This window comes from Chamaea fasciata, unplaced genomic scaffold, assembly GCF_029207755.1.
Source record: "Chamaea fasciata isolate MVZ Bird 193981 ecotype frontalis unplaced genomic scaffold, bChaFas1.0.hap1 SCAF_19, whole genome shotgun sequence".
In the NCBI taxonomy this organism is placed as follows: domain Eukaryota; kingdom Metazoa; phylum Chordata; class Aves; order Passeriformes; family Sylviidae; genus Chamaea; species Chamaea fasciata.
Genome location: NW_027094104.1, coordinates 10942749 through 10965092, shown reverse-complemented (window position 1 = coordinate 10965092; position 22344 = coordinate 10942749). Strand labels below are relative to the sequence as shown.

General features: G+C 50.0%; 1 protein-coding gene across 3 annotated transcripts in view; it reads left to right on the top strand.

Moving 5' to 3' along the window:
* Positions 1–577: 577 nt before the first annotated feature.
* Positions 578–22344, top strand: part of MYH10 (myosin heavy chain 10) — an 82216-nt gene continuing 60449 nt past the window's right edge. For 2 of the 3 annotated variants that reach the window (XM_066200241.1, XM_066200239.1), the window contains exons 1-3: positions 578–628; positions 3023–3400; positions 14620–14776. In XM_066200241.1, the coding sequence (XP_066056338.1) occupies positions 3056–3400; positions 14620–14776 (502 nt within the window). In that variant the 5' untranslated portion in view covers positions 578–628; positions 3023–3055. Of the gene's footprint in view, positions 629–2788; positions 2891–3022; positions 3401–14619; positions 14777–22344 lie in introns of those variants that run through there. The other variant, XM_066200240.1, reaches the window with a different exon arrangement.

The following is a 22344-nucleotide window of genomic DNA, read 5'->3' as shown; positions in this document are numbered from 1 at the left end:
ACGCGGGGCCGGGACACCGCGTGTCTGCGACCGGCCGGGGAGTGGCCCGGGGGCGGTCGCCGGGGGCTGCGGCCGGGTGCGCGGGACGGGCCGCGTGGGAACCGGGCCCGGGCTCTGCACAGCCCGGCTGCCAGCCCGGCCGCATCCCCGCCGCCGGGGACGGGGACGAGCACGGGCCCCGGGGGCGCGCGGGCGGGTGCGGGGGAGGCGCGCGCCCCCGCTCTCTGCAGCACCGGGGACGCGCCCCCGCCGGCCGTGCTGCAGCGGGGGGCGCGGCCCGCCCTGACGGGCGTGGCTACCGCCCAATCAGAGCGGCGCTGCGGGGTGACGAGAGCCAATGGGCGCCGAGGGGGCGCGGCGCGGCGCGGGGGCGGGCCGGCCCACGGCGTGCGGAGGTTGCTATGGCTGTGGCCGGAGAGCGGCCGCGGCGCGGGCCAATGGCAGCGAGGGAAGGCGCTGACGGACGGGGCCGAGCACCAATGGGCGCGCGGCGCGCGGCGGCGGGGGCGGGCGGTGCGGCGGGGGGCGGCGGGGCCGGCGCGGCGCTAAAGGAGCGCGGCGGGCGCGGGGCGGAGCGGGCGCGGCGGAGCCGGCGGGCGGCGGGCGGGCGGCGGCCGGCGCTGCACAGGTGAGGCTGCGGGGCCGGCGGCGCTACCGGGACCCTGGCCGGGGGCGGCTCGGCGGCGGCCCGCCCGCGGCGGGGGTGTGGCGGGGGCGGCGGGCCCGGCACACAAAGACCCCCTTGTTGGGCCGCCCGGGCCGCGCCGCCCGTGCGGGGAGGGGGCGGTTCGCGGCCATTTTCTGCTTTCCCCGCGGGCCCCGGGCGGGGGGCGCGGGGCCGAGGCCGCTCCGGGCCGGGCCGCGGCCGCCTCTTTGTCCTTCGGGCCCGGCGAGGGGCAGCGCGGCGGCGGCCCCGGGCGCTGCTCGGCCGCCCGAGCCCCGGGGGATGCCCCGCCGGCCCTGCCCCGCCGTGCCCCCGCTCCCTTTTTGTTCGCAACGTGTCCAGGGTTTTGGGGTTTTTTGGGGGGGTTTTTTCTTGTGTTTTTTTTTGAGGGGGGGATTTTTTTTTTTTTTGCCTTTATTCGCACGTCGCCTTTCGGGAGTGCTGGATTCCTGCATGATAAATGCGCTCATTTGTGTGTTTCATTTGAATGCCATTGTTAGCGGAGGAGCCCTGGGTAGGGTGAGCTGCGGCTTGCTTTGCTTCTGCCGAGGGTCTTTTGTGATGGGCTTTGTGGGCTTGGAAACCCGAGGCGAAGAATGACCCTGAAAGTGCTTTTGATGCCCCGATGTTAGGGTTTATCCCCAGGAGCTGCTCTGAAGTCAGTTACACCGTTCGTGTATGCCTGGTGCATATACTTGTATATGAACGCGTTAATTCCAGTCTTCCCCTTTTAATTCCGCCGGGGAGCAATAATGGTTAGTTTGGTCGTATGAGCGATGTTTGACCTTCAGGTTCCCGTGGCTGTCGGTGTGTGAGAACGGAGCCCTGGCTGCCCTGGGCTGTGTCTCACCTGCCCGGGGAGCGCTCAGGAGCCGACACCGAGGGGCATTGGCACGCAGGGCTGCCGCTGGTCCCAGGGCTCTGCTGGAGTCTGGCTCAGTGGGGACAGTCACCTTTCTCCCTTGGGGTCCAAAACTCGCTTATTTAACCTGTGGGCTTCTCCAGCCAGAGGTGGCATTCATTGACTAAACCTGCATCTTCCTGGCGGAGGAGTCCAGCTATCACACTTAAGGTGTCCTCTCGACGGTTCCATCTTTGCTTATGGAAATTTTCTCTGAGAGGCTCTTCTAAAATACTTTAAATGTTGAGTCATCATATCTCGATTTGAATTAAGCCATCTGTGCTTAGGGCTCTGCTCCTCGCACCTCTGGAGGGTTCAGTGACTCCAGGCTTGCTTCACGGTGAAGTTGGACAATGTGACAAATCTTTCTGCCTTAGATGGAGACACAATTATCCCGGTTAATTACAGGTTCTTCTCAGGAGGGTTGGGTCGCAGAACTTCCATCAGGGCGCGTGCCATGGTAGCCAAGGTGACAAACGCAGTTTGGGGACCTCCCTGGCTTTGTTCCCCGGCTGGCCTTTGGGTTACCTGCTGGAAAAGGGTTCCGTAGCCAATGTGAGGTTCTTCAGCAGGGAAGATGTTGTGTGTTACAAACCAAGGCGTTTAAAGTCCTTCATACGAGGAGTCAGGCTTTACCTTGGTGCTCCATGGGCAGTCCCAGATGGACCTGCCAGCTCCAGGAATCCTGGCTGTGATGGCAGAGCCTCTCTTGGATAGAGGCAGACAGGTAAAATGAGTGTGCAGGGGCTCTTGTCAGTCAGTGGTTTTTCTTTCTGCTTCAAATTACCCGTGGAGCTGTTGGAAAATCCAGCATCATTCTTTGCAGTGTTTTGAGCCTCGAGGTAAACTTGAGATCTGGAGACATTTTTTTGGAATATGATGATGTCAGCAGTCAGGACCGAGAACAGGAGCAGGCTGTGGAAATGCAAAGCTGTTCAGGAAGAATATGAGCGAGGTTTAGCTGCCTTGATGGCTTGCAGAAACCCCAAGTGTCCCAAGTTCTTGTCTGGAGTTGAAAATCCCCATTTTTAACAGTAATCCTTGCCGCCTTCTGGTTTCTGCAGCAGAATCTGCTGAGGGAATTTATGGGCTTGTATCTGTCTCTGTTTTTTTGTTTCCCACTGTTCCATCACAGCTGAGTTTACTGCCAAGCTTCTGCCCTGTTTGCTCTTGTTCCTTATCTAAGCCCAGCACACAGGTGCGTGTTTTTCCTGCCTGCAGCCCTTGCTGTGGTGCCTGTCCCTGGCTGCTGCTGCACAGCTGGAACCGGGCTGTCCTGAGCTGGGTTTGGGTGACGCCTGACGGGCCGCTGAAGGTGACAAAAGGTGCGGCAGGGGCTCAGGTGTGCAGCAGCTCCTCCAGGCTGGGAGCAAGGCCTGATGCCGATGCTGCTGGTGGATCAATCAGGGCGAGGTCGGGCGTGTAACGTGCTCCTGCTCTCCCCTCTGTGCCGCCAGGGTGACTGCGAGTGGACGCCTGCTCTTCCCGGGATGGCGCAGCGGTTGGGCCAGGAGGATCCGGAGCGTTACCTCTTCGTGGACAGGGCTGTCATCTACAACCCTGCCACCCAGGCTGACTGGACTGCCAAGAAGCTGGTGTGGATCCCCTCGGAGCGCCATGGCTTCGAGGCGGCCAGCATCAAGGAGGAGAAAGGGGATGAGGTGTTGGTTGAACTGGCAGAGAACGGCAAGAAAGCGCTCGTCAATAAAGATGACGTCCAGAAGATGAATCCTCCCAAGTTCTCCAAAGTGGAAGACATGGCAGAATTAACCTGTTTAAATGAAGCCTCTGTGTTGCATAATTTAAAGGATCGCTATTACTCTGGGCTCATCTATGTAAGTATTAATTATGGGATCCATTCTGGGTGCTAATTCAGCTGACCTCACCCGATTCCCGTCCCTGCTGTTAGAGTAGATTGTGTCTTTGATTTTGGCAGCCTAAATACTTTGTATCCCCAGCGTTTACATCAGTCCAGAGTCCTTTTCCGTGCTGTGTGCAGGTCAAGAACTCCGTCATAAAACAGATAACACAATTCTGTGAGCATCTTTCAGGCACAGAATGTAAAATGGCAGCGTGGGGGGCTCTGCTGGTGCTGCCCCTTGGAGCACTTGCCTCCTGCTGAACTGATCCAGTGAGCGCTGGCAAGTGGCCTCCTTGAGCTGAGGGAGGTGACAAACCCTCACTTTGCTGGATTGCTGTGTTTAACTGCTCATGGGAATGAGCACGTCTCTTGTTTTAACTTGCTGCATGCTAAAAATGGCAATAAGAGGCTCTGCTGGTATTTAAAAGATGAAGTTTGGGAGTACTGGGAGTGCAAAATGTCTTTTTGGAACTGAATATCAGCCTAGTGGCCAGGAAGGGATGTGTTCAACTGCTTAAAATAAACCAATAAGATAAAGCTTTTCTTTTTTTTTTTTCCCAGTGGTTTTGAAGCACTAATTGAACATCTGGCTTATCAGCATCTTGCTCTGGAGCTGGGAATCGCAGCGCCCTTGGTGCTGTGTCTGGCCCTGCTCCTCCCCTGGGCTCTGTCCCAGGTCTGTGCCTGCAGTTGGGAGCAGCTCCTGCTCCCTTGGCAGGCTGATTGCTCAGTGGCTTGTTGGGTCAGGGAGGCAGGAGCAGCTACAAGGAGACTTTGTCTCAAAAGACACTGGAACATCTGCTTAAATGCTTGGTTCACTTTGTACACACTTAATGCCTAAATCCATTTTATTTAGTCCTGATAGCTGGCTCGTTTTCCCCTCCATCTGGGTACATTTTTAGCTTGACCCTTGATAATATTTGGACTTATTAAAAATTATATACAACTGCAAAGTGCTTTTTCTGTATTTGTGTGCCTTTGTCAGCTTCCTCTTCCAAGGCCTTACACCACGGTGCTCACAGCAGGGCTGGGTGAAGAATACTTCTGGAATGATTCCTGCATAAGGAAACTAATTGGATAATTAATGGAGACTGGATTGAAAACTCAAAGTAAACAGGTTGATAGGTCAGAAGTGTTCAGTCTGTGTATCAATCCTAATTATGGCTGTTAGGAAATTCATTGCAACTATTATAGCCCTGTTTCATTATGGAGGTTAAAGACCTGCAGGCCTTAAATGTCAGAGGCAGCTCTGGTGCAGGGCCTGCAGGCAGCAAAGCCACCACAGTGTGTCTGGGGGCTGGTGTCAGAACCTGGCACTGCTGTGCACAGGGGACGGGACTGTGCCGCTCTGGGTCACTGCAGACCTCCCTTTGGGAGAGGCTGGCTGCTCATGGACGTGGGGTTTGGGGCATCCTACAGGTGCCTGACCTTAGTTCCCTTCCCAAAAGGATTCATTCCTTCCCTGTTGAGGCAGGCTGGGGCTGTGTGATGCTGCTGCCACGCAGGGGGATCAGTGCATTGTGGATTTTGTGACAGACCTCCCTGCCCCCAGCTGGGAGAACTTGGTTGGGGTTAAGGAGCTCCAGGATTTGTGGGGCTTTGCTGGAGGCCTGAGTTACAGGGACACTGCTGGAGGATGCTGCTCTTCCCAAGAGAGCTGTGAGAATTGCCTTCTGGGCTGAAATGAGACCTGGCTCACTTTGTGAAGGTGTGGAGGAGAGATGTGTCGAGGACTGCAGAAATTCCCAGGCCAGAGAGATGCTACAAGAACTGGAGCTGGGGGTGTTTTAGTGTCAGGGCCTCTGTTGGACATCCCTAAACTTCATGACTGGCACTGCTGCTGCTGGCACAGCCCAGAGGCATTGCCCACGATTCCTGTGTGCCTGGTGTGAGGAAAGGAGCCAAAGTGAACTGTGCTGAAGTGAGTTCTGGTGATACTGACAGGAGCTGGTTAAAGCTCTGCTTTGATTTCCAAATAGTAACAACCAAATGAAAATGGTGTATTTTGCTGTTGGTCTCCAGCAGCTGAGGTGCAGGTGGTGAACCTGATTTGGTGTGCTGGAATTTCCCACCAGGCAGCGTGGAGCGTTGCCTTTCTAGGAAGTGAAAGGTGCAAGAATGTCAATTGGAGTGGCCACATGTTTGCTTTCAGTCCCTAGAAAGGAAACAAACAAGCTGAGGGATTTGGGGTGGGTCCAGTCCTGTCTGTGATCCCCAGGTCCAGCTGACGCTGCTGCAGGAACAGGAAGGCTGACTAAAGCCCAAAGTGACCTGGGCAGTGGTGCTCACTTCCAAGGGTTTCATGTAACATCCAAGTAGGGATGGCCAGCAGCTTCTGGAACTTGCAGCATCTCTGGTGCCTGCCAAGTGACATGATCTCAGGCTGTGAGCATCACTGCCCAGCTCTGGGAGGGAAACGCAAGTGGAGAGCATGGAGGATCAGGGGTTTGTGCAGGCATGATGTTGGTGCTTGGTCCTTTCTTTCTGGGCCCTGGTCATGGCAGCACAGAACATGCAAAGGAGCAGGACTTGTACAGGAACTGCTGGGAAGGGTGGTTGTAGTGTAAATTATGGTGATCCCAGTTTTGCTTTGGAGGTGAAATAACTTTCATTTCTTGCTCCACTTTTACCATTGTCTATTCCATTGATTGCCACGAGGTTTATTTGGAGTGTAAGTGCTGGTTCTGTGATGGTGCAGCCACCTACAGCAGGCAGTTTAGTTGTTTCCTCCTTGCTTCTGCCTTTGCTTGGAGTTTTCCCTCTCCCCTGTGTGTTTCATAGCTGAACTTGCCCAAATCCTGTGCTTTTCTGGGGATATCAATGTTTCTTACGTATCATTTGAGTCACTGATGCTCTAAATTGATCCTCTGTCCTGCTGGGCTGGGTTTTGGTTCCTGTAAATGCTTGTGAACGTGGATTGTCCAGCTTCAAAACTGCACTGTTGTGGCTGCCCTGCTTTGGAGGGGCCAGCTTTAATCCTGGCTTCAGGCTGCATTAGTGACATCCTTCAGCTGCAGCTCAGGAGTGGAGGTGCTTCACTGGGGGGGCACCCAGGAGGAGTCCCCACAGGCTTAGGAGGTCCTTTGAAGGTTTGGAATAAACATGGGTTTTGCTCAGGCTGGTTTTGTGGTGGGTTTTGAATATCCTTAGCCCGTGCACTGAGTTCCAGGGGACTTTCTGGGGGTGCTGGTTTAAGAAAGGAGTGGTTCTCATCAGGGGTTCTGGATCGCTGAGTCAGGAAACATCTTTATTCTTGTAAGAGCTGCATGTGAAATGCCACTGTGGAGGCTTCTGGATGTCAGGCCTAGAGTTTGGTTTGTGCTCAAGCTGTGCCTGCAAAATACAATTTCCTAGGAGGGAGAAGTCTTTGAATCAGCCAACGAGGTGGAGAAATGAAATCCACTGGGATTTCAGTGGATAGTGAGGATCCTTCAGCCCTGCCTGCTGCTTTTTCACCACCACCCTTAATTCTTTGTCACAAGCTGTGGTAGACAAATCACTGCTTCAGTAATTTTCCCTTCATGAGGTTTGGGGTTTTTCATGAACCACCTTCCCCACTTGTCATGTTAGTCCTTTTTTTCACTTTCAGAGCAGGATGACTGTTTTCCTTTTGACCTCAATACAAATTTTAACACAAACTATGCCAGTTTTTGAGCTGCAAAAAGCCAAGCGGTTCCTAATCGCTCTAAATAATGTTTCAATGCTTTGTTAAGCAGCATTCTCCTTGTAAGTTTGGTAGTATTTTGAATTTTGAAGTCATGAAACACCAGAGTGGGGTGGGTTGGAAGGGATCTTGCAGCTCACCTTGTTCCGGCCCCTGCCATGGAAGGGACACCTTCCACCAGACCAGGTGGCTCAGAGGCCCCAGGCAGCCAGACTGTAAAAAAAAAAGGATGAGCAGCACTTCTGTGGATGAAAATGCAGGTAATTGCACGGATCAGGAGTGTAAATACCTTGTTCCTACTTCCATGGAAAGCAGCTTGTTCTTGCTATTGCAAACCCTGGCTGGAATTGGAATGAACAAACTACTAACTGTTCATGCTTCTAGCTCAGGGCTTGGTGACACTTTACCCAGCAATTTAGAGCTCTTTTGATGGCAAGAAAGACTCAATCCCACATTTAAAGTGTATTTTAAATTTAGAAACATCACCTCCTGTACTTCTTGTGGACAGAAATATTCTGCTAAAAGCTGTGGGTCTCTCATGGCTGCACAGGTTTGCCACAAGGTTCTGGTTTTCCAGAAAATCCAACACCTGAGCTGCAGGTGGCTGTGTTTGAATGGTCTGACAGGTGAACATCTGAACAGTTCTGGGATAAATGCCACCTCTCCCACTCACTGGGGCTGTGAACTTTGGAGTCTGAGTGCTCTGGCAGGACCAGAAGTGAGCGTTGTGCAGCCAGAAGTTCCCACTGCAGCAGGATGGGATGGAGGAATTGCTCACTCAAACACAGGGTGCAATTGAGCTGCAGTAAAAACCTATGTATTCCAATTTCAGTGGGCTTTACAGTCATTTATTTTAAAAAACGTTGCTGTTGCCACGTCTGCTGTGGGCCCAGCTTTCCTGGAGGAAGGCCCTTGCCCGCAGGTGGGTGTGTGGCTTTGGTACCCCCAAAAATCACTGCAGCCACTCCTGGATTAAAATGAATGGAATTTCTCCGAGGTGCCAGTACCCAGATGGTCTCTGTGACTGCTGGGGGTGTTGGGGAGCCCCTGGGCCACGTTTGGGGGCTCAGCTGGGGACAGGTACCATGGTCTGTGAGCTGTGGGGAGTTCAGGTTAGAGCTGATGAGTTTTGCTGTTCCTCGAGGAAGGACAACAGGCTGGTGAAGCTTGAGGAAAGGTTTGGATCCAGCTTCAGAGTCCCCCAAACTGCAGTGAACTGTGCATTATCTTCCCTGCCCACTCCCCCACGGGGTTTTTTTTTTTAAGCCAAGACTTTGGAAAAAGCGTTGGAAGCTGTTTGTGAGAGGCTTAGAGTTCCTGGAAGCCTCCTGCTGGTTCTGCTCTGGCACAGGGCTGCTGGGTTTTCTTCCCACCAGTGAAGTAGAAAACATGCTCGCTATTGTGCAAGGAAAATCCTGCAGCAGGTATTTGTTGCTAATTGCAAGTGTTACCCCTGTAATGGGGCTGCAGCCCTGTTAGTTCATTTTTTGAATGCACTTTCCATTTTATTGGAGTAGAAGAGGGGAAGAATGAGAGCTGTGCCCTAGTCCCCAGTTGCAGAGCCTGCTGTGGGTGGCAGCTCTCACAGCCCTGCACTGGAGGAGCTGAATTTAAGCTGTTCCTTCTGTTAAGCCTCCTGTGAGGCCTGAGTGTAACCTAGAACAGTCTGGGGTATTATATAAGCATCTGTGTTCTAATTGCTTTAATTTTCCTGCTGGTCCAGTTGGGAATGTTTCACGTTACTGAGTGTCAAGGATTGGTATTAAAAGAAACCTGCAAGAAGTGGAGTTTATTTAATTCTGTCTTTTTCCTACAGCACTGTCACTGGATCTAACACCCAGCATGGGGCAGCAGAAATTCAGGGCGTCGCATTGGTGGAGCTGCTTTGACAGAAGAACTTTTTTTAATATTGATTCTGATTTTTGGAAGACTCAGAAATGTGCTCAAGTTGAGGGAACTCTGTGCAGGGTTAGAGATGTCTGAGGGGCTCTAAGGGAGCGAATCAGGCAAGCAGGGGTATGGAGAAGTGCTTGTTCTTGTCAAACTCTGTGTTTCTATAGAAAAGGGTGGATTAAGAGTGTAGAAAGGAGCAGCCGTTTGCCCTGTTCGCTCCTGCCCAAGTGCTCAGGTGAGTAGTTGTGCTGCAGGACACCCCTGCAGCCCCGTGCCTGTGCCAGAGCTGCTGTGAGCTGCCTGTGGGGCAGTCAGGCTCTGACATGCAGCTCTCCAGGAGCCCTGTGCAGGGATATTAATGCTCCTGTGCTGCAAGCTCAGCTCATGTTTTAGCTGTGAGCAGTTGCTGAGGCAGTTCAGGGCCCAGGCTGTGACCCTGAGTGTGCCTGTCTGGGAGAGAGCAGGAGCTTGCAGGGCAGGGCTGCACTGCTGGGCTGAGGGGGGATTTCTTTCCAAACACATCCCCTGAAGGCTGGGAATGTGGGAATTCAGCACTGCTGAGCCCCTGAGAACAGTTATAGACAAATCATTTGTAGTGTGGGCTGAGCTTTTCCATCCATAGCTGCTGTGTGTGTTGTGCTCCTTCCCTTTCTCACTCTCCTCCTGAGCTGCCCTGAGTAAATCTGTGGCTGTGTCATCTCCCAGGCTCCCTGACCTGACCTTCCTGGGCTGTTCTTACCCTTATTGAACAACTTTATTGTCCCCAGCACAGGGCACAGCCTCACCTTCATCCCCTCTGAGGCTGAGGAGCTGCCTGCCCTTCTCTAAGGCTTGAATCGGATAATTTGGGGGAGAAAAGGTGCTCTGTGAGAAAACCAGGTCTGGCTCAGGGAGCTCAGTAGGGCTCAGAGAGCCAAAGGTGAGTCTGTAACCTCAGGAGGTGAAAGCAGGCAAAGAAAATGCTCTGCTGAGGCAATTTATCACTTGGGGAATGTGCTCCACTTCATTAGCTGTGGGGTACTGCCTGAAGCTTCTTGCGTGCTGGGCTGGGAGTGGCTGGGTTGTGTTTCAGGTAATCATGAGAGCTGTCTGGATGCTTACTTCAGCTTAATTATTTATGTACTAATAGAGTGAATCTGTCACTTTTTACATTTGAAGAATTGGAGATAAACGTTGAGCCTGACTTCTGGGGTGATGCAAACAAATGCCCAGGCCGAACCTGCATCTTGCTACTGTGCTCTCAAGTGGTGCTTTAAAGAGCCCTTTTGGTGGCACGGCAGAAGAGACCAACCGAGCAGCCACAGCAGCTTGTTCCTGGCTCCAGGAGCTGTTAATCCAGGGGATAGCACCAGGCTTTTTACCCTGAGCTTCTCCACGTGTGTCAGGCCATGAAAGCCACGCTCCAGATGAGGAACCTGAACTCCCAAGTGTGTTCCCCTGGGAATAACTCACCCCGTTTGTCCGTTGTTCACTCACACCCTCCTCCCTTCCAGGGATGGAATGGAGTTTGGAGCAGGCCAGTGCCAGGATCCTGAACTCTGCAGGTTGGGGCAGCTTACCAGAACCCAAATTCCTGCATGATAAACCGCTGGATCCAGACTGGAAGCATCTGGAAACCTTCAAGCTGCACATTTAGTGTCCTGAAGGGGAGCTTGTGTAACCAAGCTCTCTGTCAGGGCTCTCCCTGACTGTTTGTGTCTGGAGCCCTGCCTGGACAGTGCATCCCAGGGTGTCCTGTGGCTGTGGCTTGGTGCTGGCTGTTCCAGGGAAAAGCAGCAATTCAAACAGCTGATCCATCAGCCCAAGGTGAATCAGCATCTTTGCTTGCCTTTCAGTTCCTAATGTGCACATCCCCCTCTGTCAGCTGAAAAATGAACCGAGGCTGGTTCTGCAGCCAGACTGGGCTGTTAGTGGAGCTCCCCAGTGCTGATCCCAGCTCTTACTCCCATCTGACAGTTCCACCAGGGTCCTGCAGGAGAGAGTTCATTCAATGGGGTGTCCATTTGTTAAGCAGATGCTTATGCATTCCTGATAATTCCTCCTGGGGCTGCTCACCAGGAAGCTTCCTTGAGGCCTTTTAAACAATCTCTACTTCTCGTGTGTTTGGTTTCCATGCACAAAGCCCTTCCCTGCTTTTTTAGGTTCAGTGATGCACTGTGAGACTTGCAGTTATAAAACAGCTGTGATGGAAGATTTTGGTGCTATTTGCCTCCCTCCCAATTAAATTTGGCTCATTAAAAGCATCCTTTCTGTGTTCCTCTGCCTGCCAAGCCATGAAGACAGCCCACCAATATGTTCATCTATTGCTTTCTGCAATAGATGACAGTCGGGAGATGGGGAGAATTCAGCTCCACCTTCCTGTGAATGAACGAAGGCTGTGCAGGGTGGTGCTGGTTTGGAAAAGGTCTCACTTTGAAATTCTGCAGGAGGCTGAAGTGAGGAACGTATTCAGGAAATGAAGGTGTTGGAGGTCAAGGTGCTGCATGCGAAGAGCTGCCGTGGCACAGAGGGAACGGTCCGGGGTAAAAGCCTCTCCTTAGATTTAGTTTCAAATAAATGAACCCCAGCACTGGCAAAACGTAGAATTTGGTGCTTCATAACTTCTGATTTGGCCCTGTGCAATACAGAGCTTTTTCAATTAACCCCTTTCAGTTGCCCAGGATATTTGTTGGCCTTCTCCGGGTTGGTTATGTTGGGCTTTGCTTATTCTGATCCTTGCAGGGTCACACCTTCATCCAGCTTCAGGAGATGGCCTGGCAAGGCTTCCAGGTTAGGTGTTACCAGGACAGGTCTGAAGGATTGTTAAATTTGTTTTTCCAGCTTATTAATTCTTTATGTAGCTAAAATAGTAACGTTTACTCCATGTCTGTGCTGGGGAAATAAACTAAAGGTGCCAAAGCAACTGGGGGGGGAGGAGAGAAGGACAGTCTTCAAAGAACTGTTTTATCCCAGCACTTAAGATTTTTTCTTTTTTTTAATTACTTACCAGATCGATTTATTTACGTCTAGGGAAGGCCAGTGCTTCTGGGGAAAAAACAACAGCTTTCCTTTGGGAACATAAAATGCCAAAACAAAGTCAAAAGTTCTGGGTGAACTTGCAGAGGAATCAGGTGTTGCTGTTGGAAGAGGGTCGCCAGTGTAGGTGGGTTTGGCAGTAATTCCCTTCCAGCTTAACCAGCCTCTGCTCTGGGAGTTGTCTCCTTGCTCAGGTGAGGAGCAGCAGCCCAGGGAGGGAAGTGGCAAATCCCTGAAGCTGAGAGGGTGGAAAGCGGAGCAGGGCTCAGAGGGCTGCTGGCTGAGGGGGCCGAGCCCTGCTGGCCTCGGCACGTTTGGTGCCACGGCCGGCGCTGCTCAGAGCGTGCTGGGACAGCTCTGGGGGGACTCTGCTCTGGGAATTCCTGTCCCAGGCCCAGCTCTCCCCTGCGGGCAGCAATAACCAGCTCTCCTGGGCTGTGGAGGAGCACAGGGCAGGTGCTGCTCCGCGGTTCTGAGCTCCGATTCTGTGGTGGGCTTGGCAAACGTGTTCTTTCTGCTGGTTACCCTCATTGGAAGCCTCGACTGGAGGCTTGTGGCGGCTCTCAGAGCCTCCGTGTCACTGCTGGTGGTGACAGAGGGATGTGGGTGACCTCAGCTGAGCCCAGGGAAGGTGCCTGGGGATGGGTGCCCACTGTTCAGCAGTTAATTGTTCATTAGTAGTTAATCTCCTTGGATGGTCGTACCAAGCTGTTAAAAAAATAACTGCCCTGCCTTCCCTCCCTTCCAGTCTCACCAGGAATGAGTTTGGGCAGGGAACTGCTTCTGTTTCCAGCCAATTCCATCTGACACTTGTCTGCAGGAGTACCCAGGTCAGTCAGCAAGGGCAGGAGCGTGGTGCTGGCCAGAGGGACAGAGGTAGGAGAGGAGGCTGGGGGGGATCTGCCCCCCTGCCAACTGCCCCGTGTTATGTTGAGTTAATGACTGATAAGTTGTTCTTTATGCTTGGGTCAGTTGCCCTGATTAGATCTGTTTCCTTTCTCTTGAGAAATAAACACCTTGTCTAGGTGGGAAGGGCCTGCAGTTATCACCCAGCAGATCTGACCAAAGCACAGGGAGCATTTTCCTGCAAGGACGTGAGATGTCCCTATGTCAGGAAATCTGGCTTTAAACCAAGTTCTTTCTCTTTGCTGATGGTGCTGCTGGACTCAGTTCAGAGAACACCTTCTGCCTGTCTTTCCAGAAGCTGGTGGAGGTGTAGAAAGGACAAGGCGGCACCTTTTCCTCCAGATAAAATCTTTTATACTTACAAAATAATAAAAAAAAGGCAGATTGGGACTAACTAGCTGCTGTGCTCATACCAATGTAGCAGATTTAAAATACTTTTTAAAATGGACAAATGTTCTATCCTGAGTGACCCGCTCAGTGCTCTGGGCTCTCAACAGCTGTTAATGCTTTCTGCTTTTTCTCCCCGTTCCTTTTCTCCTCTCAGCCTGCAAAGGTAAGAAATGTGGTTTTCCTGACATTCAGAAAGATAATTCCTATTTCTGCCACACCTGGTGTCTCTTGCTCGCTCCCTGAGCTGGTGAAGATGGGAATTTCAGCAGTGACCAAAAGGAGCACACAGTCCAAGCATGTGGGGAGATAACAGTGAATGGAGAGATTCTGCTCTCTTAGAAGCAGTCAGTTGTGGTTGCTGCTGCAAGGGCTGGAGCCAGCCAGATTCCTTGGGCAGGGAACAGCCTGGGAGAGCTCTGGGGTGTGCAGGGAGCTGAGCTCAGCCTCTGATCCTGAGCCAGCCCAGGCGCATCTGTCCCTCCCTCACAACCGAGTGTCTGTGGCTGCCTCTGCTCCTGCTCCTGCTCCTGCCAGGGATGTTCCTGTCAGAAATTCCTTAGGAATAACTGCTGGGGAGCAGGGATGGAACTCCCTGGAGCAGTCTGTGGTGCCTGGATCCCAGGGAAATGCAGCCCCACGGGGTCAGTCCTGGGACACTTGGGGCCTTTTGGCTGAACAGAAACGTCTCAGTGAAATCAGCAATTTGTGCTGCCTCCTTGATACTCTGGTAGTCACCTTCTGTGGAGTGTCAGCTCTGACAGGAGAGTGTGAAACGTCTGCTGGGCTGGGGCAGGGCAGGGAGTGACCCCTCTGTGGGGTTGGAAAGGGCTGAGGAGCAGCAAAGATGGACAGTTCTAGACAATAACAGGATAACAGAAATAATGGTGCTTTGAAATAAACTCTTCCCCCGTTTAGATTATCTACTAGAGCAATGGGTATTATCAGCTCCTTCAAAATGGAAATAACTTGGAATGCACATTCTACTGAAGGAGTTGAACATCAAAAGGTGCCCATGAAGCTGGAACTTGGCAAACGGAAGAGGGATTTAAATGTCTGTGGGAAAGAGATCAGATACTCCTCTTCAAATTTACCTACACTTATTATCTTTAAATTACTTTTTATGCAGGTAATTAAAGAGCCTTTTAAGAGAACTAGAAACCAATAATTTGAATATAGCATGCACTTGGAGCTGCTCTACAAAAAGCACCTCAATTTTGTTTTAAGATAAATATTCCAGAACCTGTGAAAAGGCTTTCTGTTCTTTACGACTTGATTTCAATACTGTTTACTAACAGAAAATGTTTATTTTTTTTTTCTTTTCCCAGACCTATTCAGGGCTGTTCTGTGTAGTCATAAACCCTTACAAGAACCTCCCAATTTATTCAGAGAACATCATTGAGATGTACAGAGGGAAGAAACGCCACGAGATGCCGCCGCACATTTACGCCATATCCGAGTCTGCCTACAGGTGCATGCTGCAAGGTAAGGAACAGCCACTGGGATTTAACACATCCTTCGTGTTCCTGCAGCTTGGGATTCCTGTATCCAGCTACTTGGAATCAGAATTTTAAAGAGAGGGGTCAGAATTGTGTTTTGCTGCTGAGGCGCGGCAGCAACGTGACACCGACACGGCTGTGCTGGGCCATTGGTGCTCTGGAAGTTGTGTCACAAATACTTTGTTCCTAAAAACCAAAAAGAAGAGCTAAGCTGCATGTCAAAAGATGTTGTGCACTGGCTCTGGATGAAGGAAGAGTGAAAGAGTGAGACTGGAAAGGCAGTGCTATAAAACTGTCGGCGTTTTGGCAGCTGACAAATAATGCGAGGTGACAATGGAACAATGGCGTGTTTGAGTTCAAAAAGAGGGCAGGGAAATACTTAACCTGCAGGAATTTCTTTTTCTTACTCCTAACTGATGGATGTCTGTAGTAGAATTGAGTGAGTTTATGGAGGTTTGAATGATGTTTCATGGTTTGAATTTTGGCTTTAAGGCTGTTCTGGGCAAACACAAAAACCGAACCTGACGTGATACAAACTTGCTGAAATGAGCACGTGCTGTTGAACTTGCACAGCTGCATTTCTCACATGGCATTTTGGAAGCACAGCTCATTCTGTCCAACACTGATTCCTGTTTAGGGGGCTGTTAAAGGTGTGGGGACAGCAGCACGTTGTATCCAGACAGGTGTGACCAAGAGCCAGCTGCGCACACCTTGCTGTGTGTTGTGCTGTAGCTGTCGATGCACAGGAAGGAGGGGAAAAGCTGTTTGACCTACTTCACACAGACTGAGGGAAAGCTGTTCCTGCTACCAGGTTAACCAACCATTTAAATGTTAACTTTTCTTTCTTTTTAGACATTTGATATCTTTAGCTACATCACACAAGTCTCGGTTTCTTCAATTGTGACTTTGCCTTTAGGGCTGCTTAATAATCAACTGCAGGTTGCTGAGTGTCCTTTCACCTCAGGAGAACTGTGCTGGCAGAGTGAGGTGATGCAGGGACAGGCAGGGGAAGAGCAGCAAATTGGGGTCACCAAGAGTTGTTCTGCTTCCCAGTGGATATTTAGGGCTCTGTTTTCGTGTGTTTTTGTGAAGGAAACTCTGACTTCTTGGCCAGAGCAACAGCCTCCAACAGCTCAGATCAGAGGACCCCTAATAAGTGCATGTGGAACAATAGCAGAGCAAATCTCAAGGTTTATTTTAAGGAGTTTATTGTAGCAGTCTCAAGTGGATTGTGATTAAGTGCTTCCCAATCTGAAAGCACCTCTCGAGATGGTCTCAAGAATACCCTGAGATGTTCTAGAGACAAATGTCCTCTAATAAAGTAAGTCAATGTCAGCAGTTACCACACTCTGCGTGCTCCATATATTTGCTCACAGACCCTGCTGGTGCTGATTTGTATCTCTGGAACTCTTGCTACGTGGACAAATGTTACTATTTTTGGAGGATGGAATTAAAAAAAAATGCACATGGTGGTGTATGTTTGGTTACAGCCCTCTTTTCTTTCCTTCTGATGCAGGGAGGTTTATATTTTGTATCAATCTCCCTGTGCTTGCTTGCCTTCTGATTTTGATAGTCTGAGTTCTCGAAGGCATAGCTTGGAACAAGAATAGATGAAAGCCATGCAGTGGGGTCCATTATTTAGGGAATAACTTGTTTCAGGGTAACTAAATCTGTGTTTCTGGTGCCCTTCACCTGTATGAAGCCACTCCCTGTTTGTTTGAGGAAGCGTTTGCAGGAGTTAGTGAGTTTCCCATGGATGGTTTGTCTGCACAAGTGCACTGCAGGGATAAATGAAACCTCCAGCACAGGTGTTAGTGCTGCTGAGGGTGAGCAGTGAGCGTTTGTGTCAGGTGGAGTGGGGAGCTCTGGCACTGACCCTGCTGCTGCTGTGCTTCCAGGACCTTGGGGTGGGCCCTGATGCTTCAGGGGGCTGAGATTGTCTCCATAAAAATAAAACTTGCAGTTACAACAACCAAGGTTTTGTACTCATTAGAGCACCAAATAATATTTGTCTTTTAACAGTAGCAGATTATTACATTATTCCCTTTGTTTTCTGGTTATCAGTGGCAACGCAAGGTCAGCTACTGAGCGTGCCCAGGATTTGGTGAGGTTTTCCCCTATCAAGTATTTGACACAATGTGCAAAATGTCTTTAATCTTCCAGCTCTGCCTCGTGTTTTACGCAGCATTCAGTCTTCAGTGAAACAGAAAACGTGTGTCAGAAAGTTTGGGCTGGTAGAAGTATGTCTCTAACCAAGAGCTAGCTGGGTTAATCAGAACGCTTCAGATTAATCATCAGAGCTCTCTGCAAGCAGTTTATTTGCAGCAGAATCCTTGGCCAGGATGCTGGTGCTGATAAGTTACTGACACATACTTGTAAAAGTGTTGTTGTGCAGTTCCTGTCTGTGTCTGTGCACGTAGCTGCTGTGGGAGATAGAGCTGGGGTGGCAGAGAGAGGGCTGGCGAGAGGAGTTGTTCCAGTATTAGTGCAAGTCATGCTGCTGCTGTTACAGCACATCCAGAGGTTGCTTTTGAGATGAATGACTGCTGTGTTTCCAGGATTTGACGTCTGAAGTTTAATTATTAGGATTCAAACCTGAAATTGAAACCATAGGAATGCAATTCCTTTGGAGGCTCTGACCTTCCCCTAATAGAAATATCCTGGCCACTAATTTAGATTAATGAAAGTGGTTGGCTGGATTTTCCTGGCCTGTTCAGTGGTATTTTGTGCAGTGTAATCATGTTTGTTTTCCTTGCAGCGGATCACAAACTGCTCATTTCCAGGTGTTTGTGAGCTGTTCACTGTGATTAACAGGATACCTGGGCCTGAGCTGTGACTGACCAACCTGATTTCTTAAACCACAATTTTTTCTGTGCTGAGAACCGGGCACAGTGAGTAAAGTGTTACTCAGTTTCTTGGTGCTTTCATGCCTCTAATCCAGAGGATGGATAGTCACAGCTCAGCTTCCACTTTCTGCTTTGCTGAGGTTTTGTATGTTTGATATTTAAATAAATAAGAAAATGGAGATTTTTTTTTAGATGTTGAAAGCATACAATTTCTTGGTCAGCAGAACTGGTGCATGTGCACCTCCACAGTTAATCCTTGTCTTAAACGTTGCTGGAACACTCTGAATTTTCCCATACTGGGGATACAAACAGATCCCTGCAGCTCTCCACGTGTGCTGTGGTCGGAAGAGTCTGTGTGAAAACATTGCTGCCCGCCAGCCATCAAACCCTGCTCTGTTCTTGGCCCCCTGAAGAATTTCCTGTTTGGGGGGACCTGGTGCCCCTCTGGCTGCCCAGGTCAGGCCTCCCTGTGCCCTCTGAGGAGGGAAGAATGGGCTGGAAATGTGGGTCAGTGCTTGCCAAACACCGAGGGCACAGGGTGGGGGAAGAGCTCTGACACACAGAATAGGTCAAGAGCCCAGTTTGGAGGGGGGATGGATGGAGGGGGACACAGAATGACTTCTGGGAGGTGCACAGTTGTTCTCCATGGCTGGGTGTTGCAGTTGAAGGGGTCAGTGGTGGGGCGGCTGGGAGGCCACAGGGATTTGGGGCCAGTTCTGCAGGGAAAAGCAAAACTCAGGCAGTGCTGGTCTCCTGAGTGCTGCCTTGGCCGCAGCAGCTGCATTACAGATTGGGTTGTTTGAGACAAGCAGGACTTGGGCTGCATTCTAGTTATGCCAGTCAGGATTTCTCTTCAGGAAAAGCCTCATTACCCAGTGCCTGACCGCAGAAGATAATAACCTGCAATTCAGCTCTCCAGACTGGATTTCCCCTCTCTTTCCCCCAGTAATTATTTTTTCAAAGTGCTGTGGTAGTAGGGTGTTACTTCACAGGTGGTTTAGTGGATTTCTGCTGCACTTTCCCTTCATTTCCCTGAGGAGGAGGTGAAGCAGGGAGTCCCCATATCCCAGGGGTGCTGGAGGGAAATAAATCCCCCAGCAGTGGGGCAGGGCTGCTGCTGGCCCCACAGAGCATTGCTGCACGGTTGACATGATCATGGGGAATTGCTGCTCTAATCCCCGTGACAATGTTGACCTTAATTCTGGTTGGTTATACAATTTGCAAGCCTTACTAGTGTTCTTCAGTCCTGCTAAAAGTTATGGGCCATAAAAATTCGGCCACAGACTCGGGTTTTCTTGAGGAAAATGAATTTTCTAGGGCTGATAGGTCTGTGACAGTACTTCACCAGCAAGGCAGATCTGACTGTGCAAAGGCAGCGCTCGTAAATTTGCCTCTAGTGCTTTTTCCACAGCTGACTTTCTCTTTTCTCTCTTCCTTTCCAATTTTCCCAGTGGATTTCTAGAGGAAGCATGACTTTGTTTTATTGTTCCTCTTTCTTCAGTGACGTACAAGTTGCTTCGGAAGGAATATTCAGGAAAGCTTGTTGACTTTTTGTCACTAAGGCCCAGCCTGCCTATTAATATTGCTCTTGTATAATTATGCTTAGTCTCTCCTTTTTATCCCGTTTCCCTGAGGACATCTTGATGAGCACCAAATTAGCCCTGATATTTTAGGCCTGCCTTTAATCCTGTTGCAGAGAAGGTTTATCGGAAACGGCGTGAGACGGGAAGGGAGCACTTGGTGTTGGAGGAGCCAGAACTGCCTTCAGGTGCAGTGCTTCTCTCTCAAAAACATCCTATTGGTCTATATTTGTAGTTAATCTTGATTTAAGCCCTCCCTTGAGGGCATATCCGCCCCCAGATACGGAAGAAAAGAATTGAAACTAAAAGAAGACAATTTCTTTTTTTTGCTTTTCAAGGTCTATTAAATCTTCAAATGTAAGAGGGGAAAAAAAATTGCTTTGGGACTGAAAAACTTGGGAGTGATGGTTGGTGTTCTCTGTTGTGAGGAGCAGATGGAACCTGATAAGTGTGCCATTAATGTTCTTGGTATTTTCATTACATCTTGACTTCCCAAAAAGGGTCCCCAAGGCCCTTTTAACGAGTTACAAAGTGCAGGATGATGATCCCAGCAGAACTGGCTGCTTGGTAAATGTCATGTGAAGGATTCCCAGGTCCCTTTATTGTTACATGGAGAATTCTGGGGTTTCACTTGGTCCACTCAGGCAGGTTTGGAATGTAAATCCTCAGGTGACAATACCATTAACACCCAGATAGCCTGTACACCTCCAGGAGTGTCACAGGCAGTGTCTTCACAGCTGAGTGCAGGGAAAGAGATTCTTGAAGCAAGAAACAAAGTAGGAAAACCAGGAATCCATCGTGCTGAGACAGTCTTGTGCCTTGTTATTTTTGAGTTTGAAGTAAAATGATGAATACTTCTGTCAGCTGAACTTGGTTTGCAGTATTTCATCTCCTTCCCCTCATTTTTGTCTTCTGTCTCTTGGTATCAAACCTGTGATTCAGGGGCTGGGAGTTGTCGTGACTGCAGTTGTTGCACCTTGCTTGGCTAGCTGTGAATGGCATCAGCAGCAAGTACTAACTGGACAGGCTCAGTTGAGCTTACACAATCTAGTTCGAGAAACTGCATTTTAAACTTTTTTCTGTTATTGTTGGAAAAGTTTTAGTTCTTACCTGACCTTTGTCCTCCTCTGTGTCGAAATGTGACTGGATCCCTGTTTATTGTTCAGCCTCAAGGCTGGGCACTTCATTAGGAATGGTGATATTTACAGCTCTCCCTTGAGGCTTTATTGCTTCAAAGTTAACATCTTTTTTTAATGTATTTCAGTAACTTTCTTGTATTTACAAATGAGACAGGAGTGACAATTGTTACATAAGGAATTTTTAAGTTCTTGAGTGCCTCGGTTTTCTTCCCACTTGTGAAGTGAAATGCTGCAATAGATGAGCCACTTCCATGGGCTTTTTTGGTTGATATTCTGAGCAACCAGAGATGACTTTAATTTTAAAACTTGCCGTGCAAGCTGGCCTTATAATTGAATTGTGACTGTGCCTACAGACAGGAATTCAAGACTAAGTGCACCCAACTTGGGAAATCATTCATGAGATGAATCATTTCGTGCGATTACTCAGTCAGCACCTGCTCCTGCACTGAAGCTTTAGTTTAAATTAAACCCCTTTTATTTCTAGGTGGTTGTGAAATGGATAATTTGCTCCTGCTTGGCTCAGGCTTGGAGATGACAGGCACAAGCAGCAATGCCTTGATGTAACAAACCCTTCAATGTGTTCTGATCTGGAGAGCAGCGTGAGAGCCCGGGCGGGCGCTGCACAAAGCTGGGTTTTGTCAGTCGTGCCTGCATTCCTCTGGGCTGCTGAGCTCAGGGTGCAGCTCTGCCATCACTGCCAGCCCTTGCAGCAGCTCCTTTTTCCTCCCCCTTCCTCCTGACTTCAATTTCTTTGTTTCATCCTTTGGCGAGGAAGCCAACAAGCAGCGGAGCAGGGTTTATCCCTCAGCCAGTGAGGGCTGCTGGTGTCCTGCTCCTTGTCCTTGACCCCAGGCTCACATCAGCAGCACAATTGCTAATTTATGTTTTGCTGGATCTCCAGCCTCCTTTCACTTGTCCAAGCTTGATGCTCTCAGGTATTTGGCCGCTCAGGAATTCCTGGCAGACTTTGTGAGCCTTCCTCAGGGACTCAGAGTTGCAAGGAGTTGTGCATCTGTTTCAGAGAGCAAGGTGGATAAAAGCTCATGGCGTTCTGGTCACCCTGGGGCATTCAAATTCATCCTGCTCTAGGGCTTTTTCCAGGTGGTGGTGAAACCATCAGGTGGTGTGGAGAAGGAAAATGCAGAAGAGAAAGCAGGAAAAAATCGGTGTCTACCTCTTTATCTATATCAGCTGTGAAGTTCTTCAGGGAAGTTCCTGTGGAAAATAGCAGGAGAGCATTCTCTGAAGGGTTAGTAAATAGAAAATGCTGAAAATAGAAAATCTACAAGAACCAAATCCTCAATCTCAGAGATGGACTAGCTGATGGACTGTGCTGCACAAAAACATTAGGCAGCAGAGCAGCCACATGTGAGCTTCTGGTGCCGTCTCTGAGGGTCCTGCTCAAAACCTGGAGACCACTGTGCTCATGATCAGCTTTCCCAAAGGAAGTTGATGAACGAAATGCATGAACAGGAATACTTGGATGAGGAAACTGCAGGAGGATTTGGTGGCTGCCATGAAATCCGTGGCTGGCCTGGCTTTGGGGGCTGGTGTGTGAGGTGGCCTGCGCCCTGTGTGTGGCTGAGCACAGCCCAGACCATGGCCCTGCTGTGTCACTGGTGTCACACTTGCTATCTCTGCAAACTGCCGGAGTTCAGGCGTGATCAAACAGCTTGGGAAAGAGGGCACTGCCCTGAGAGTCGCCAGCTCGTTTTGTCAAGTGGTTTGTGCTCGGTTGTTTGTTTGGAAAGGAGGAGAGCAGAAGTTAAATGAGTGAGCTTACAGGGCAGATCTTACAGCTAAAGGGCCTCCTTGAATCATTGTCTCAGCTGACAGTGTAATCTTTGTCTAAACAAAATTATTCTACGTGGGAAGTAGAGCAACTTAAGCAGGATTGATGGAGAATGGAAACCACTGCTGTGCTGAGTGCTCTGCAGTCCAAATAAACCTTGTCCAGCCCGTGGCTTGCCAGCTCCTACTAATCTTGGG